This window comes from Notamacropus eugenii, chromosome 6 (genome assembly GCF_028372415.1).
Source record: "Notamacropus eugenii isolate mMacEug1 chromosome 6, mMacEug1.pri_v2, whole genome shotgun sequence".
Classification (NCBI taxonomy): Eukaryota; Metazoa; Chordata; class Mammalia; order Diprotodontia; family Macropodidae; genus Notamacropus; species Notamacropus eugenii.
The window spans coordinates 44,888,729-44,908,910 of record NC_092877.1 but is presented as its reverse complement, the minus strand read 5'-3'; the positions used below and the strand labels follow the sequence as shown (position 1 = coordinate 44,908,910).

Below are 20,182 nucleotides of genomic sequence, written 5' to 3'. Positions count from 1 at the left end.
GCTCAGAAGAGAGGTCAAGGTTAGAGATAGAAATCTGAGAATCATTTTCATAGAGGCAGTAGTTGAAATTGTAAGCATGAGTAATATTGCAAAAGGAGAGAGTGTACAAAAAAGAAGAGGAAGTGGCCAAGGATTAGGGGAACACCCACATAAAAGAGGCAGGGAGACAACAAGGAATCAATATAGATAGAACACAGAGAAGTGGTTATAAGAGTAAGAGAGGAAGGAGGAGATCACAGCATCCCTGAAACCCAGGGGTCTTCCTCTACTATAAAAAGTTGCACAGAGACTAAGGGGAGAGGTGATTTTTTTAAGGACTATTGAATTTTGCAATTGGGAACTTAGTAAACAGTCTTTTGGAGAGCATATTTGGTGAGGCTATGAAGGTAGAACTCACGTGGCTAGAGTATTAGGAAAGGAAATGGGAGTATTGTGTGTAAGCAACTTTCACAAATATGGTATCCAAACAGGTTAGAAGGGTATAGGTAGAAAATAGGAATGCCTATTTTTCTATGAACAGAGAGGAGGATGAAGTGGGTGATTTTTGGGAGATTGAGATGCCTCTAAACCGAGAGAGGAAAACTCATGTGTTGCCATACACCTCTGATGCAGGCAAAGACTCAAAGGACATGAAACTAGTTATAATCTTTGGAGCAAAAGTTCTTAACTGGGGTTCCATGAGCTTGTTAAAATAATTTTCATAGCTATTCATTTCACTCCAATTTGTTTCTTTTGTAATTCTATATATTTTATGCATTTTAAGAACATTATTCAAAGAGGAGCCCTTAGGCTTTTCCAGGCTGTCAAGAGGAGTCCATAACATAAGAAAAGGCAAGAATCTGTTTTTTATTGAATGCAAGGCCATTAAGAAACATGTAGTATTGTGATGTGAGCTGGAAACAAAGACAGAAGTTGCAGTGAATGGGTGGTCTGGATATTCACTTCATAAAGAAGAGTGAGAGGGACTGGTACCCTTCCCCCAGCCCCTCACACATGGTATTGTATGAACGCCGAGTATGAATAGTAGGTGAAGCAAAAGCTTCAGGAAAGGTGTGTTCCCAGTGAATATGCGGAGTGAGAGCTGAGAGAAGGGCAGAGTCAAGATGGCGGAGTAAAAGCAGGGACCCCTTGAGCTCTCCCCCAAACCCTTCCAAATACATGTAAAAATGACTCTAAACAAATTCTAGAGCAGCAAAACCTGCAAAATGGTAGAGGGAAACAAATTTCCAGCCTAAGACAGTCAAGACAAAGTCAACAGAAAAGGTCTGTTGCACCATTCTGAGAGAGGAGTGTAGACTCCCTGGCCATGCTGGCATACACTGGCTTTGCCACTCCCAGCAAACCCAAAGCACAAGTCAGATGGCCTGTATTCTCAGTAAAGCAGGAGAGGAGGTCATCTGCTATAATTATGGAATACAAGAGAGAAATTAGGTAAGAGAAGAAAGAAGTTAGGAATGGAGGCTCCGGGGAATGACAGAGGGGGTCTCTGGGATCAGAGGAGGAATGTTGATCTGCATGAAGGGAAATGCTTAATAGTGGGTAAAGTTAGCTTGATTCTATCTTTCTTTAGTGACACTCAGCAGCCCTGGAACAGGAATGAAGAAACTGGATAGTGGAATTACCCAGAATTCAAAGTTGAGGAATGGCAAAAGGTCAGGAGAGCAAGAGATTTTTTAGATAGTAGCGAAAAATTAGAGTGATAAACCATGGGGCTGGATGAGTAATGATACAAGGGAAAGAAGACTATGGAAGACAGACTGGGACAGAGGGATGAATTAAGGGAACCAATGTCAGACAAAGCAAAGACTAAGCATAATGTGACTGATATAGTGAGAGAAACAGAAGGATACGAGGGTGTCCAGAGAGCAGAATTTCAATGTGGCATCTGAAAAGCACACTGAATTTAGAGTCAGAAAACAGATTCAAATCCCAGTTCTGTCACTAATTACCTGTATGACCTTGAACAAATCTCTTCACTTCTCTGAGCCTCAGTTTCTCCATCTATTAAATGAGGGAGTTGGACTGGATGACATCTAAGGTCCCTTCTAACTCTAAAGCTACCATCCGATGAATGTTCATAATTTTGGAAGTGGTGAAATTCTAAGAGAAGGGGAAGTCAAAGTTGTGACCATGATAGTAGGTTACCAAATTGGTGTGGAGTAGGAAATCACCATATCTGAGATTGAGGAATTGTAAAATTGGGTTGCTGTGGAGTAGGGGCAATTATCAACATGAATATTATAGCTTCTGAACATAATGAAAAAGAATAGGATACCACAAACCAAAAAATCAAAATCAGTAGAAAAATTGGAAGGTGAATCAACAAAGACTGAGAGAAAGTAGTGTAAATAAATTGCACTAACATATACGTAGACATAGGCATCAACGTGAGACACAAGGGTAAGCAGGGTTGTGCAAATGTGTAAAGATGCACAAAAATATACATACATACATACATACATATATATATATATAGAGAGAGGAATATGTAGGCACACAAAAACCATAGAGACATGTATATATATATATATATATATGTATACACACATACATATATATGTATAGACATGCTGATAGGTATGTACACAGAGAGGAGACATAGTACACCAACACATACATATATACATACAGAGATAAGCAGACACACAGAGACATATGCACACATAGTATGTTTGTCCAACACTTACATCTTGATCTTCACTGGTGAAGAAAGGGCCATCGGTTTTATTTATGGCCATGATTACAGCAACGACATCTTTGCCATTCATGATGGGTGTGGCAAGTATATTCTTGGTCGCATACTCAGTAAGCTCATCAGCAAATGGGCTGAAGTGAGGGCACTGGACAAGAAAGAAATGAAAAATTAAATAAAATTCACAAATTCTTTTAAAATATTATCTTGGATAAAGCCCTGTAAATTTCTTCATCTCTTTTTAAAGTTCCACCCAGTCTGCTGTTCACTTGCCCAGGAATGAAACTATGAGCCTAATGGGGTGAATGGAACTGGCCCACTAGTGTTACCATCACAAGCGCCATTCCTCCACAGGCTATTTGGATTCACTGTACTCCTCTCACACAGACTGGCCCTGATTCTAGAAACAGACTGAAAATATACGCAAACTGACCCTGGACTCACCCATCACCATGTGTTCAGACTGATATTTAACCACACATAGTCCCCAACATTGCTCTTTCTAAACTGCCCCCTGACTCTAAGCACAAATTTCATGTTTGGATTTCATGATAAAGCGCATGTCCTTTGAAAGAGCCAGTAACCTGGTAGAACTGAGAGAGGCAAATCACTTCATCGGTGAGACTCTCAGGGGTGGAGAACAATTTCAGCTTCTTCTGGTTAAATCCTAAGGTTGATCAGAACAAGATATTGGGAAGGGAAGGTTTCACAGAGAAGACGAACAGAACAAACCCTGAGATGGACTTTCCTCCTCATCTGGTGTTATAAAATTAGCTGGCCCAGACAGCTCTTTTTCTGAGAGACTGAGGGCTATTCTATTTCCCTACACACAGAACTCTCCTCTGAGGATCACCCTGGAACAAGAGAGAGGCTAGTCTATATTATCCTTTCTGATGGGTGGACTCTAAAAAAGGATGTCAGTGTCCTCCTCCACAGAGAGCCCTCTTTTGATGAATAGGCTTTGTGATAAAAGACTCTTCTAGTCTATTCTCTTCTACAGAGCTCTCCCCTTTTAAGGATGGGTCCTGAGAGAGAAAGGCCAGTCTTCAGTGTTTGCCACAGAGAGTTCTCTTCCATTGTGGTCATGGTAATGCTCAATATATGTTATAAAAATATAAAATTCCATTTTGCAGGAAGCACAATGGAAAATACTTCAATGAAAATAAAAAGGAGGAGAAACATCAGTGCTGCTTTGGTGAGCGTACGCTACACAGAAGTGGATCCAATGGAGGAAATGAAAGATGAGTTTCTGACACTAAGCATGAGCAGAAATATGACATAACTGTGATGAGGGAATTCAACTCTCTGTTGGAACTCTGCCCAAAACACAACAGCAGACAAATTTGTGACTTTCCTTAATCATAATTCCTAAATTCCTAAATCATAATTCCTCCCCTTCCAAAGGTGAGGAAGCAATGAAGAGGATTATAATTCTGAACATGATACTGACCAACACGAAGGGACTGAAGTAGAAAAAGCCAGAACCTTGGGAGATAGTGACCACTCCAATGACCACTCTCCAGAGGAAAGGAAAGTTGAGTATAATCTGGCACAAACCCTCAACTATTGAAGAGTGGATTTCATAGGTTTCAGAAATATGATGGATAGTATCCCATGACCTTAGACTCTAAGAGGAAAGATGATTCAAGAGGGATGGGGAACTTGGGAGAACACAGTTGTAGCAATACTCTTAAAGATAATTCAGACCATTGTGGATACCCAGTTTGCTTAGCAATAAGATAGTTTTTTAAGTTTAATTTTTTGTATTTGTAAAAAGCATTTATTTTCTCTCCCTTCAACCTCCTTCCTAAAATTGAAAAAAATAATAGAAGTAAAACCTTTGTAGCAAATGTGCAGAGTTGAGCAAAAAAATTCCACTATGGTCATGTCCAAAAATATGTCTCATTCTCCATTTTGAGTCTATCACCTCTCTGTTAGGAGGCAGGTAGCATGTTTAATCATCAGGTTCTTGGAATCATAGTTGATCATTGCATTGATAAGAGTTAAGTTATTTATTTTTATAATTTTATTATTATTGTGTAAACTATTTTGTGTCTGTCTTACTTTATTCTCCATTAATCCATAGAAGTCTTCCTAGGTTTCTCTGAAACTGTCTCTTATGTCATTTCTCATAGTATTCTCAGTAGTATTCCATTATACTTATATATTATAGTTTGTTCAGCAGTTCCCCAATTGGGAGGTACTCCATTAACTTCCAGTCTTTTTGAGCTGCTACAAATATTTCCGTCCATATGGGTCCTTTTCCTCTTTATTTGATCTCTTTGGAGAATCATCCTAACAACATTCCTACTTAGGGTCAATGAGATGATGATACGTGACAATGAAGAAGGTAGAACTTTTAAATTTTTATTTTCCCCGTTTTCTCTATCAACAGGAATGCTCAAGTGGTGGAAAAAAGAGCAAAAATGGTTACCAGTGAATTGAAAATCAAGGTAATATTTTTATTTGTAATTTGGATGAGATTATAGAGAGCACGCTTATTAAATCTGCAGAAAGTGCAAAGCTGGTCGGGATAGCTAATGTGTTGGATAAGAATGTCATAATCTAGCAAGATCCCAAAAGGTTGGAATATAAAGTCAAATCTCCTAAAAATGACATTAAATTAATGATAATCAGTGCACTGTCTTATTAAGAAAATAAGATACAAAATGTGGAAGGTGGGTTTAGACATTTTCTTGAGAAACATATGTAAAGTTTTAAGTGGACTCCAAGCTTAAAAGGTAACTATGTAGTCTTGGACTTTAGAGTGTCAATGTCCAGAATGAGGGAGATGGTTACCCTACAATCCAACGTTCTGATATGACTACACCCTAAGTACTGGGTACATTTTATGAGTCACATTTTAGGAAGGACATTATGAGAGGAAAGGGACATCATTTATGAGATTTGGAGGCGAACTCTGTTAAATTGAATTTTTCTGGGTAATGGGGCATAGCTTCTTGATGCATTGCATTTGCTTGGCTTCAGAGACTTTTTATTTAATAAGTTGATATTATGATAATATAGCATTTAGAACTGATTAGGTCCCTCATTTTACAAATAACAAAACAGATTTGGAGAAGGTAAGTAAGTTATCCAAAGTCAACCAAGTAGTAAGAAGTGAATCTGACGTGAAATTCAGTGTTTTTTCCATATTTGCCTTACAGCTATCAAAATCCTCAGACTAGGTATCTGGGTACGGAAAAACAGAACCATGCGCCCCAATTGAAGGCCCTGTGTTAGGGACTGGAAGTGAGTGTGCTAAAGCCCAGGCTGGTGTTTGTTAAGTATGTGTTAGTAAGTAAGTACTTAGCGTACAAAAAACAAAACCGAGTCCCTGCCCTCAAGAAGCCCACTATCTAAAGAGATTGTGTGCACAAGAGGACTCTACAAACCAAGCCCTCAGTGTTCATTCCTTTTTAATACATTCTTATCCAGAACTTAGCAGACACCGAAGAGAATGGACATTTGCATACACATAGTAGGACAGAAAAAGAGAATGAAGCTTCAGACCTCCAGTATGTATTTTAAGAGTAATAGAATAGAATAAGTAGTAGAATAAAATCAACCTGTAGCTTTCAAAGCTGTCCTACTTGTTGGCCTTGCTTTCTGATCTTCCTCCTCCCCTCTCCTCCCCTCTCCTCCTCTCTTCTCCTCTCCTCTTCTCTCTTCTCCTCTTGTCCTCTTTTCTCTCTTTCTCTCCATATATATGTGTGTGTATATATATATATATATATAAAATGTGTGTGTGTGCACATACATACACGTATACACATACATATTATACATCCATTCATATATATATATATATATATATATATATAAAGATGTCTCTCATTGTTAATTTCTCAAAGAAATGAAAAGAATCCCAGAAATAATTTAGTCCAGCTGAAATGAGTAACATGAAGCCTAGAAAAGTAGAGTGGCAAAGGTCAAAGAGTTAGGAAACAGCAGAGGCAGGGTTTGAACCGAGGTCCTTGGGCTCCAGATCTAGCATTCCTTCCACTACATCCCACTTTTTACTCTTTCCCCCATCCTCTACACCTTCAGAATTACAGAGTGTCAGCACTAGATGTCAGAGACTAGTTCAGAAGTACCTCGTCTCTTTTTGGGGGGACAGATATGTTACTGATCTCTTTGGCAATCTGCTCTAGCTTATGGCTTGCTGTTTGTCCTTTGTTCTTGAAGGGGACCATGACCTCAGAAAGGTGATGCCATGACACACAAGGGAGTTGGATTGAAGTGAGGGAGGGCTCACTTTCTCCTCTGGAGCCATCTGGGTCCAGTGACCAGCTATACAGGATGACTAGAGATGGCCAAGGATGCATTGGGGAACCTTGACCTTTTCAAGCTATGGACCCCTTCTCTGAATAATAGTTTTTTAAAAATGTAAACTCAAAGAGATTAGTGAAAATTAAAATGTGATTTTTTTTCATGTTCAAGTTCATGGACCCCCTGACATCTATCCATTGTCCCCAAGGAGTTAAGAACCCCTTGCCTGAACTCACCATGCCTCGTTTCCTGTCATCTCTCCATCTCAGCATAGTCTGTCCTATGTGCATGGTAGGCACGCATTCCTCTGCCTTCCATTCTCTTAATGCTAGTTCAGGGGCCCTCTCTGACTCTAAACCTTTCCTGACTCCCCCATTGTTAGTATTCATTCCTTCCTATAATTGCTTGAATAGTTACTTACTATAAAGTTCAGGGGTGTCAAACTCATATAGCAATGGGGGCCAATAAGCTGTGCCCAAGGATCCTGGCAGGCACAGATTAACTTTTTCTATGTTTTATTATATTTTTATTTATTTTTTAAAATATTTCCCAGTTACATTTCTAACTGGTTCTGGCCATACTCTGCAGTGTTGTGGATTGTGTTTTGGCACTTCTGGCATAATGGATAAAACGATGGACTTGGTCAAGTCAGGAAGACCTGAGTTCAGATCCAACCTCAGATACTTGTGAGGTGTGTGACTCTGGGCAAATCATTTACCCCTGTCAGCCTCAGTTTCCTTATTTCATGGATATTATGAGATAGTATTTGTAAAGTGTTTTGTAAACCTTAAAGCATTATGTGAGCATGAGCTTTTACTATTATTTTTGTCTTTTTTCAACTTGTACTCATGGCTCTTGGCTTTTCCCTCTCTGGCCAAGCAGAATAAACCTAATTCCTCTTCTGTATGATAGTCCTTCAATTACTGGAAGACAGTTAGGTTGGCCCCTCTTCTCCAGGCCAAACATCACCAGTTCCTTCAGATGAGCTGGCTATGGCATAGTCTCAAGGCCCTTTACCATCTTCTGAAGGCTCTTCAGCTCATCAATATCCCTCTAAAATGTGGTGCTCAGAACGAAACATAATTCTTCAAATGTGAGACCAACAGGATTCTCTTTTCTCTTGTTTGGATACCATCCTTCTATTAATGTACCTGAAGATCATGTGAGAGGCAGCCCGGCATAGCAGGTAGAGGTGAGTCAAGTCAAGAAGCATTTATGACATGCCATCTATGTGCCAGGCACTGTGCTAACTGCTAGGGATACAAAGAAAGGCAAAAAAACCCAATTCCTACTCTTTGAATGACCTGGATTCAAGTCTTGTATCATATGTGTATGTGTATATACACACACATATATGTAAACACACATATATACACATGAATGTATGTATATTCACATGTATATATATACATATATGTATGTATTTATATATATATTGCCTGTGTCATCCTGGGCATGTCACTTAAGATCTTACCCTCAATTTCTTCCTCTATAAGATAGGAATAATAATAACTTATCTCAGGGAATTATTGTGGGAATCAAATGAGAAAATAAGTGCTTTGCAAGTGAAAAAGTACTATAGAAATGCTATTTAGCTAATATTATATCTTCTAGATGTGTATTTTAAAAAACAAAGTTGGTTGGTGAGTTTTCTGTGCTTTCACATTGGTCTCTTTAGATAACATACTTTTAGAATTTATGTTTGTGTTAGAATTTCGTTCTTGAGAACTTTCTTGGGTCTGCTTAGACCATTGGTTTACAAAGTTCGGTCTGGAGACCCCTAAGGGACCCTGAGACTCTTTCAGGAGGTCCACAAAGTCAAAACTATTTTCATAATAATACTAAGATATTTTCATTTCTATTGTATTAAGTGCTAATAGTTATAATCCATGTAGACAAAAGCTCTTTAGGGAATGCTCCATGATTTTTTAAGAGTGTAAGGGTCCTGAGACCGAGAGTTTGAGAACCACTGACTTAGATCATTAAATCCTAGCTGGCTAGTCTCTGAACCCTTTGAAATCCACTCTACAAATCTAGAGTACAAACAAAACCTCTTCTGCTTTTTGATATATTTTCTATCATAGATTCTAAGATGGAGCAGAGTTATAGATGGAAACTCTCTTCTGATCTAGACCAATTATAATTGTAAAGCTATGTTATCTCACTTGGTCTTCACTACAAACCTTTGAGGTAGGTGCTATTATTATCCCTTCCATTTTTTTTTAATCAAATGAGGAAATTGAGGAAAGTTAAGTGACTTTCCCATGCTCACTAGCTAGTAAGTATCTGAGGTTAGTTAGAATCAGGTCTTCCTGGTTCAAAGGTCAGCACTCTATCCATTACCTCCCCTCGTTGTCTCAGTAAAACAATTCCCCCACAGCCTTCCATGACTGGTTCAACTACCCTAGGTAAGAGTGGCCCACATAGCTCTTCTATGAGGCCTGATATGCTTCAGTCTACTCAAGGCCCAGAAAAGCCCCTCGGTAGAGCATTATGTACTCCCTGGAGGGAGCCTCAGACCATCAGGCGGTTGCTTGCATCCAGGCATCACTGTGAGTGAGTTGCCTAAGCTGTCCTTGTGTGGTGACCTGGTCTAATTCCCCACCTCTCTCACAGGTAGTCCCTCCTGCCATTCCCACTGCTTCTACTGCAGCAGCCAATTCCTCCTTGTCAGTTAGAGTCAGATCCAGGATAGCTGCATCCCTCATTGCTTCCTCTTCTTTTTGCAGTGTGGAATTATTACTAAGACAAGTTACAAACTTCTCAGCTGTTTTGTTTTTGGCAGAGAATGCGTTCCGACAGCTAAATCCCCTCATGCCTATGACATTATGCCTCCACACCAGGTTTACAATCTGTTCCTGAACACTCCTTCCATTTTCTCTTGTCCAGGCAGGCGGCAGCACATCCCCATGACAGGCTCACTCCCTCCATTAATCCTCACCCAGATGCTCTGCCCCTCCGATGTCTGGGTTTCCTCACATAACCATGAACGCAGCTACTCCTTTGTCATGTTCATATGTTCTGTCCCTGCTGAACGAGGTGAACCCCACCATAGCCACATTCTAGGCAGGCCCCGGCCTCCCAGGCCCCTGAGACTGAATTTACCTGCTAGCCTTAGGATCCTTGTTCACCTGATCACCCATACAGTGCCATGGGTTTTATTGCTAGTTTTGTCCTCATACTGTTTATATTCCTTTCCCTAAATTGCACCTGCTGTTCTCTATGGCGTATGGCTTAGCAGACATATGTGGGCTGTTCTCCCTCCCCTTCCACTTTCAGGTTAAACCTCCCTTAATCAGCTTTGAAAGACTCTATATCATTTTTTTATCAACCCTTGTTAGATGCATCCCTCTGCTGATCATGAGCTCATAGCTTCTATTTTTTAAGCATTGGTTCAGAAATCCAAATTCTGTCCTCCAGAACCATCTTTTTGACCAGGGGTTCACTTCCCACACCTGTATCTTTCAGAAGCCTCTAACCTTTAAAGGTCAATGGTGATTAAAATACCACGCCTGCTTCCAAGATCTTCGCGGGGTTTGTTTGTTTGCTTGCTTTGTCTAGGACTTCAAAATTCCTTGAAATAACTTTCCAAGTTCCTTTTGGTATCATCTTCCCTTATATGAATCCCCAGGAGTGAGTTAAATGGCTTTCAGATCTAACACGCCTCAAGAGGCTCTGTATCATGTATTGCTATATATCTCTCTGTCTCTGTGTTTATCTCTATCTATCTGTCTGTCTATCTATCTATCTATCTATCTATCTATCTATCTATCTATCTATCTGTCTATCTATCTCTATCTATCTATCTATCTATCTATCTATCTATCTATCTATCTATCTATCTATCTATCTATCTATCTATCTATATCTCTATTGCTTGTTTAAGTCAAATCCTCTTGATACTCCCCAGTAGAAAGTTACCAGCCACCATCATTCATCTCTTCTCATTTCCACGACTCCTAGTTAGACTGTAAACTCCTTAGGAGTGGGGATCAGTTTTGGTTTTGTATTTTTTATTAATAGCCCCTAGCTCACTGCGCAGCACATCGCAAGTGTTTACTAAATGTCTGTTGATTGATTGATGGCTGGTGTCTTTCCCGGTAGTATCTATGGCTTCACATCACCATTGCTGAGAACATAAGAAGCTACTTCCTCCTTGGGAGGCCCTCCCTGGGAAGCCCCTCCAGGCTATTCCATAGCTCCAGCTCCACATTCTTATAGTCCTTATCCTTCATCTTCTTGCCCTCCTGTCTCCTGACACAGGATTCCTCTTTGCCCCCTTTTCTTCATTTTGCTTTTCTCTTTGAAGTACTTCTTCTACTCTTTCCCAAAGTTCTTCATTTTCCCCAGTAAGCTGGGCAATGGGAAGGCCTTCCTTCCTTCCTTTTCTTTGAGTACTCTGCACCTCGTACATACATAACTTCTCTCCCACTGGCAGAAATACAAACACTGTCTCTGTGGATCATTGTGACTTTGCCCTTTTCTTCCACACGTGCTGGAAACAAGAGACTGGGTCGGTCTTTTGCTGTTCTTGTTGGTAGCCATTCTGGCTGACACTAATGGGCAAACTATGATGGCAAATTGCCTGCTTCCCACACCTTTTTGCTGAGTTGGGTGCACCATTACTGGAAGCTCTTAAAGAAGCCCTTATTTATTTATAGTGGGCTTTCGTCTGTTCTCCTGATATGACCTAGCTTAATCGACTGCCTTGGCGAGGCAATTAGCAGATTCCTGCCAAGTCCTAATGGAAACAAAAGCTGGCCTAAGCAAGTTTTTTTTTTTTTTTGAGATGGTCATTAGTAGAAATCTAAGTATTAACTACTTTGCACCACTTTCCACTCCTCTCTCTGCAGACACATTGATCTTTTCCCAAAAGCTTTATTGATGCTTTTTTGTTGTTTACCCCACTCATTTCTTGGTACACGCCATTCTCCTTGCCCCTCCCTCTAAACTCTCCTTCCTAACAAAGGAAAACAGTGAAGCAGAACCTCTTGGCCCCATGACTACAGCTAATAGCATGTGCAACATTTCTTGTTTGTCATCCATCCACCAACTCTACTGAGAGATGGGTGATATATTTTATCATCTGTCCCCCAGGATCAAACCCACTCTCACCCTTCTGATATTTTGGCTGCAGTCAGTGCTGTTCTTCTTCCAGCTTTCTTTTATCTGTACTTATCATCCCCTGCAACCTTGTTACTGGACGTTTTCTTTAGGAGAATAAGTCTCGATTTAGGCATTAGTGGGTTCTAGAGTGTATTGCAGCTGAGGGTAGAAGGGAGAGAGGGAATAGGAGCCACTAGAACTAGGAGCCATATGATGACATCAATAGAAGGGGAGCAGGCAGTTAATTAAGGGTTAGATCCATTGTTTCTGTGAACCCAGCGACCAAGTAAACTCAGACTGCAAGAATATCAAAGGGTTCCAAAGGTTCAGGTTAGGGTTTAGGAATCAAGAGAAGGAACTAAGAAGGAAATCCCTTAGCCCCGGATCCTGGATCCCTTGTATTGGTTCTGAGAGGAGCATTGTATTTCATAGATGCTGACATACTGAAGCATGTCCAGAGGAGGATTACTTATAACAATTCATGTAGGTATGAGTAGTGAAATTGTAGTCAAAGGGAACTGGATTCTCATCCCATCTTGGTGGCTTAGAGTTTATGGAACCTTAGACAAATTACTCAACGTCTTTGGGCTTCAGCAGTTACTTCATCTATAAAATGAAGGCTTTGGACTTGACCTACAAGATCCCTTGAAGCTCTAAATTCTTAGGATCCTTAGTAGGGTGAGAAGACTAGAGACCACACCATGCTGAAGTGAAGGAACTAGTGATGTTTGGCCCAGAAAAGAGCAGACTTAGAGGATGTGACAGCTATCTTCAAGGATTTGAAAAAACAACAACAAAATTTGAAGAACTGACATATAGAAGAGGGTTTACTCCTAAAAATTTCATCATTATTAGAGCAATTAGATGGATCGTACATAGACTGAGGCCACAGGTGGGAGTTGACTACATTGGAATGATACCTCAAAAATAAAATTAAGGGGGAGAAAGAGGGATGTACTGGGAGAAAAGGGAAGGGAGAGGTAGAAGGAGATAAATTATCTCACATAAGAGAGGCATGAAAGAGCTTTTATAATGGATGGAAATTGGAAGTGGTGGCAGATAATGCTTAAGCCTTACTCTTATTGGAATTAACTCAAAGACAGAATAACGCACACCCTCAGTTGGATACAGAAATCTATTTTACCATACAGGAAAATAGAAGGGAAAGAGAATAAGAGAAGGGGAAAGCCAGTAGCAGGGAGATTTGTGGAGATGGTGGTCAGAAGCAAAACACTTTGGAGGAGGGACAAGGTTAAAGGAGAGAGAGAAAAAAGGATAAATAGGAGAAAACAGGATGAAGGGAAATACATAGGGTTAGTAATCATAAGTGTGGAAAAAAATTTACAACAAGTTTCTCTGATAAAGGCCTCATTTCTCAAATATATAGAAAGAACTGATTATAATAAAATAATAACATCATGTATGATATATTATGCACATAATATAATAATAAAATTATAAGAATGTTATTCCTCAATTGATAAATGGTCAAAAGATATGAACAGGCAGTTTTCAGATGAAGAAAGCAAAGCTCTCTACTGTCATGTTAAAAATGCTTGAAATCACTATTAATTAGAGAAATGCCAACTCTGAGGTACCACTCACACCTATCAGATTAGCTAATATGAGAGAAAAAGAAAATGGTGGAGTTGCGAACTGATCCAACCATTCTGGAGAGCAATTTGGAACTATGCCCAAAGGCCTATAAAACTGCATACTTATGGACCCAGCAATACCACTCCTGGATCTGTTTCCCAAAGAGAATTTAAAAAATAGAAAAGGACCTGTATGTACAAAAATATGTATAGCAGTTTTTTGTCATGGGAAAGAACTGTAAACTGCAGGCATGCACATCCATTGGAGAATAGCTAGCTGAACAAATTGTGGTATACGATTGTGGTGAAATATTATTGTACTGTAAGAAATGATGAGTGGGATGCTTTCAAAAAATCCTGGAAAAATTCATATGAACTGATGCAAAGTAAAGTGAACAGAACCAGAGCGATGATTCCAGCTTATTCTGAAGGACTTATGATAAAACAAAAATGCTGTCTACCTCTGGAGAAAGAACCGATGGGGTCTGACTGCAGTTCAAAGCACACTGTTTTTTACTTTCTTTTTTTATGACATCTGAATGCAAATCAAAGCATACTTTTTTTAACTTTTTTTTTCTTTCTTTGGTCTGTGTTTTCTTTTACAACATGACTAGTATGGAAATATATTTTGCATGACTGCACATGTATAATCTATATCAAATTGCTTGCCTTCTCAATGAGGGGGGAAAGGAAAGAACTCAAAATTTTATAAAAATGAATGTCAAAAATTGCTTTTATGTGCAATTGGAATAAAATAAAATATTTTAAAATAAAAAAAGAAAGTTTGGAACTGCTCTGCTTGATCTAAGAGGGCAAAATTTGGAATACAGGCAGAAATTAGAGAGAGGAAAACTTCAGTTTGCTACAAGGAAATATTACCTAATATTAAAAAATATGGGAAGTAGTGAGTTCCCCGTTATTAGGGGTATTCAGGCAGAGGCTAGAAGTCCATTTACTGTGGATGACACAGAAGACATTTCTGTTTAGGTATGGGTTGGACTAGATGACCTCTAAGATCCCTTCCAACCCTGAGACTAAGTGATCCTATGAGGAATGGAGAGATTAAGGCTGACCTACAATATACTCTGATACTGAGAGCTGTCCTATGAGCGTTGGCCCTCCAGAAGAGAAAGGATGGCGTTCAGCATTCCTTTGTCAATATCTTTGTTTCATGGGTTAACAACTCATTATTAACCATATCTAATGAAGAAGGCTATTAGGAAGAGGGATGGTATGTTGAGAAGACTGCAGATTAATCACAGTATAGGATGTTTCCAGCCCCTAAGAGAAAGCTTTAGGCTATAGCTCCCTGTTAGCTACATTGGTAGTTAGTTTCATTCAATCTTTGTCAGTCCAGAGATCATTCTTCTTGTCAGAGAAAACTGGAGAAAATAAGAATTGGGTAGCTCTGCTGTTTCTGTTATCCATTACATCATATTACACACACACACACACACACACACACACACACACACACACACACACACACACACACACACACACACCCCTTCATATATATTGTTTTATATATCCAACATCTGTCAATCCAGTCATGTCCATCTGTTCATCTAGCTATCCATCTGTTTATCTACCTCCTTTTCTATCTCTCTATTTCTGTTTGTCTGTATATCTATCTCTGTATCAATGTATTTATATATATGTATGTATGTATCTGTCTGTCTGTCTACCTACCTACCTACTACTGCCAATGTGGTCCCAACCAGACACTGATTGGATTGGAGTAGGTACAAAGGAGTCATTTTATAGCTTTGACTAAAATCTAAGCAAAAAAAGAGTGAATGGGATGCTGGTTGCCAGGGAGGACCCTGATGGAGCTGGTTTCTTGGAGCATATGTTAGGACAATCAGTGGGTGATGATATCAGGTTATAAATGTGATAAGAAGAAAGGATTGGGCTCATGTGGGGTGCCCTTTCACTGGTGATCAGGCACATTCAAGGGCCTGAATGAGCCACACTTATAGAGTAGAATGGTAACAGTGGCCAGTCATTACAGTCTATGTAATCCCAAGTCTGTCACACACAGAGGACTAGAGTTCAAATTCTGGTTCTGCCATGTGCTGCATGTGTAAGCTTGGTTTAGTCACTTCTACTTCCCCTCTTTGAAGCTCAGTTTCTCCATCTGTAAAATGAACAGGCTGGACTACATAAGCTCTAAGGTCACTTCTAAATTGAAATCCTAGGACTCTCCATACCATGTCCGATGAGACACCTTCTAAATGAAACTTTCTCTGACCCTTCCAGGCCCTGGTGCCCTCTCCTTTCAAAACCACCTTGTCTCTGCTCTGTACATTTAGAATATGCTGCTATATGTGCATGTTGTTTTACCCAGTAGAATGTAATCTCCATGAAGGCAGGGGTGACTTTGCTTTTGTCTTTGTGTCCCCAGCATCTGGCACACAGTAGGTGCTTAATAAATGCACCCTTTTTTTGTAGATGTTGATCAATCCTGACCTTATATTTTCTGAGTTCCAGTACTGACTCTCCACCTAGTTTCTGGACTAATCATAATAATATCACTTTCAGGTTTTTAAAACCTTTTACCTATCTTATCTTATTTAAGATAATCTTATAAGACCCCCATGAGTTGCTATTATTTTATCCATTTTACTGATTGAGAAACTGAGAATCAGAAAGGGTAAATCATGGTTCAGTGGATAGATTATCAAGCCTGATGTCTGGGAGACCCTTACAGTGTGATCCTGAGCAAGTCACTTTACCTTTGTTTGCCTCAGTTTCTTCATCTGTAAAACAGGGGTACTTGCCTCCCAAGGTTGTTGTGAGGATTAAATGAGATGATATTCATAAAAGTACTTGGCACAGCACCTGGCATATATAGGTGGTTATGGAAATAACCTTTTATATAAATGGCTCTATAAATGTTAGCTATTATTACAACGATGATGACGATGATGATGATGATATATCCAGAGTCACAGAGCTAGCAGGTATCTGAGGCAGGATTTGAATCAGGTTCTTTCTGACTCCAAATCTAACAATCTGTGTATGATGCCGAGTGCCACCTGGATGTCCTTCCAGAATCAGCATGTACTAAACTAGCCTCGTAAAATTCTGCCCCAAATGTGTTCCCAACCCATTTTTTTCTTTCTCTCTTAAAGGCACACTCTTTTCTAGTCACCCAGCCTTGATTCCTTTGAGTGGTCTTTCATTCTCCTTTCTTCCCCAAGCCCAACATCCAATCACTTCCAAGACCTGTGAGTGCTACCTCCATGATATTTCTTATGGAGGAGCCTTCATCTCTACTCTGGTGGCTAGCATCCCAGTTCAGGCCTTCAATATCTCTTGCCTAAGCTATTATAATAAACTCATAAGCTCCTATCTGATCTTTCTACCTTCTGTCTCTTCTGTCTCTGGTCCATTCACAGCAGCTGAAATCATCTAAGGCACAGGTCTGATCAGGTCACTCACCTCCTCAAAATCTGGCCAAGGCTTCCTGTCTTCCACTCAAACTCCTTAGCTTGAAATTCAAGGCCTTCTGTGATCTGGTGATATTTTACTTTTGCAACCTTATTACAAATCCCTCTTTTTTACTCACTGTCTTGTTAGTGTCCTGGTTTCTGTAGATTCCTTATCCAGCTTGAACCTCGTGCTCCCCTTATTAGCCCATGAGACTTACTCATCTCTTCTGCCATGTTATCTAGGCAGCTAGGTGGTTCAGTGCATAGAGTGTTGGACCTAAAATTAGGAAGACCTGAGTTCTAATCCTGTATCAGACATTCATTAACTGTTTGATCCTCAGCAAGTAATTTAACCTTTCTGTGCCTCAGCTTCTACATCTGTAAGATAGGTATAATAATAGTATCTACCTTCCAGGGTTATTAGCATCAAATGACATATTACTTGTAAAGTGCATTGTAAATCTGAAAGCACTACATAGTTATTATTATATTCCTCCACTCAGTTGACTCACAGATCTGTATTTACAGTCCCACCTCCTTCTTGAGATATAAAATTGAACCCCCAACTACTTGTGGGGCATTTCCAGCTGAATGTCCCACTAGCTTGGAACAACTAAGTAGGTGGCACAGTGGACAGAGCACTGGACTTAGAATCAAGTAGACTCATCTTCCTGATTTCAAATCTGGCCTCAGTCACCTACTAGCTGCGTGACCCTGGGCAAGTCACTGAACCCTCTTTGCCTCAGTTTCCTCATCTGTAAAATGAGCTGGAGAAAGAAATGGCAAACTATGCCAGTATCTTTGCCAAGAAAACCCCAAATGGGGTCATGAAGAGTCATCCAGGATTGAAATGGATAAGCAACATTTCCACTAGTATGTCAAACTCAAGATGTCCAAAGATGAGTTCATTACATTCCCTATCTTGCAAACCACCCCCCCTTCAGTTTTCCTTTGAGGTTTCCCATTCTCATTCATGGTATAACCATCCCTCCAGTTAGTTACCTTTGACTCTGTAACTACTCATTCCTTTTACAAACATTTGCTGAGCTCCTACTAAGAAGATAACACTGTATTGGGAGGTGAGGGGGTACATGAAGTCAATTCGATTTAACAAATAATCAATGAACACTGATCTTATAGTCAAGAGAGAACCATGTTGGAATCTTGACTTTGCCACTCACTTCCATAAGGCCTTGTGTAAATTACTTAATCTCTTTGAGCCCCAGATGCCACGGCCATAAAATGGTGGTACTTACACGACCTCCCTCACAAGTTGAGCAGTGCGAAGAAAGTGCTTTGCAAGATTTAAAATACCATAGAAATTGGAGTTATTATTTTTGATGACATTTGGGAAATGGATGTTAAGGAAGAGGGAGGGAAAATCATTGAATATGGCTCCAAGGTTTAAAGCCAGGGTAGCTAAGAAGATAGAGGTGCTATCAACAGAAATTGGGATTGGGGACAGGTTTGGGAGAGAAGTTTCCTGATAGTGACTCTGGCTTAACCTTGTCATGATAGTCTGCCCAAGACCAGGAGTCATGGGACAAATCTCAGCTGTATTTCTTTCTGAGTCTAATCCAATTCAATAAACATTTATTAACTCCCCCCCCCCCACACACACACACTATGTTTTAGGCATTGTCCTAAGCAGTAGAGAAACAAAAACAAAATTAAAAAATAGGTCTTGTCCTCAAGTTGTTTAGAATCTACTGGAAAGGATGCCATTTGTTTACAATATCTAAACAAATAAGCGTATGCACAATAATTTGAAGAACAATTAGGAAAGGATTTCCATAGGAGGTGAGTTTTGAAATAAATTAGAGCAGGGAAGGTGAACCTGTGGCCTCAAGATTGCGTGTGGCCCTCTGGGTCCTCAAGTATGGCCCTTTGACTGAATCCAAACTTCATAGCACAAATCCCCTTCATAAATGGCTTTGTTCTGTAAAATTTGGATTCAGTCAAAAGGCCACACCTAAGGACCTAGAAGGCCACATGTGACCTCGAGGCTGCAGGCTCCTCACCCCTCATAGAGATTCTAAAAGTCAGAGGTGAGGAGAGAGTGCATTCCAGGTACGGGGGTAGTCTGCACAAGAACAAAAGTGGGAGATGGACATGCTGGATTCAAGAAATAGTAAGACAGCCAGGCTGGCTGGAATGGAGAGTGTGTGAAGGGAAATGAAATGCCATAAGCCTGGAAAAGTAGCCTAGAGCCAGACTGTGAAGGGCTGAAGAGCATACACATCATCATCTCTTGCCAGTTCCAGTCAACCCTTTGCTCTATGGTTCACAGAGCCACCATGATTTGTCATTATTTATTTCCTCAGACTGAGGGTGCCAAGTAGTCAGCCCAAGAATGGGCATGTCTGTGTTCACTGCATTTCTCTTGGACATGTAGCAGGCTTTTGAGATGGCTCTGTGCAGACAGAGCAAAGACTTCAGCGACCTGCTCTGGGAGCTTTTCAGGAATCTAGTCCAGATGGACACTGTTGAGCTTTCCAGCCTGGGAGGGCCTGAGCCTACTGCCAATTATGAACAAGGAGAAGCTACAGCTAGGCAACAGGCTGGAATTAACATTGGTAGGTTTGGGTCTGGAAGAGAAAGACTTTGACTGTGGGAACTGAGTGGAGTCAAGGGAGTGAGAGACTAGAAGTTGATTCGTGGGACGAGGGACTGGGCATTATGGCAGCTTGGCTTCATGAGCCATTGCCCCAACCTTCTGGTTCTCTAATGAGAAGTTTGGCTGGGATGGATGGAGGCATCCGTCCTGTTTCCTTCCAGGAGATATGAGAAAGGCATACTATAATTCCCTTTCCCCTCCCTCTCTGTCCACATGGAATGCTAATTGCCAAACTGATTTCAGTCCTCTAAAATTCCTGTTTAAGCAGTTTGAATTGACCAGCTAGATAAAATTAGACTGATCCTAATGGTTCCTAGTTGTTCAGTGGAACAGAATGCAGAGAGAAAGGAACCACTGAATGGTTTTATAATATACAAAGATACAAAAAGGACAGAAGGTCAAACCTTAGTCCTTGGCGCCATTCTTTCAAACCAACAGAGAATCTCAGTGAGTCTTGATTTAT

The 20,182-nt window shown here is 40.2% G+C and overlaps 1 protein-coding gene across 1 annotated transcript in view; it reads right to left on the bottom strand.

Moving 5' to 3' along the window:
• PDE6B (phosphodiesterase 6B) overlaps positions 1-20,182 on the bottom strand; it is a 73,249-nt gene that overhangs the window by 38,195 nt on the left and 14,872 nt on the right. Inside the window, exon 2 of the mRNA XM_072619727.1 lies at positions 2,688-2,840. Coding sequence (XP_072475828.1) covers positions 2,688-2,840 — 153 coding nt within the window. The remainder of the gene's footprint in view (positions 1-2,687; positions 2,841-20,182) is intronic.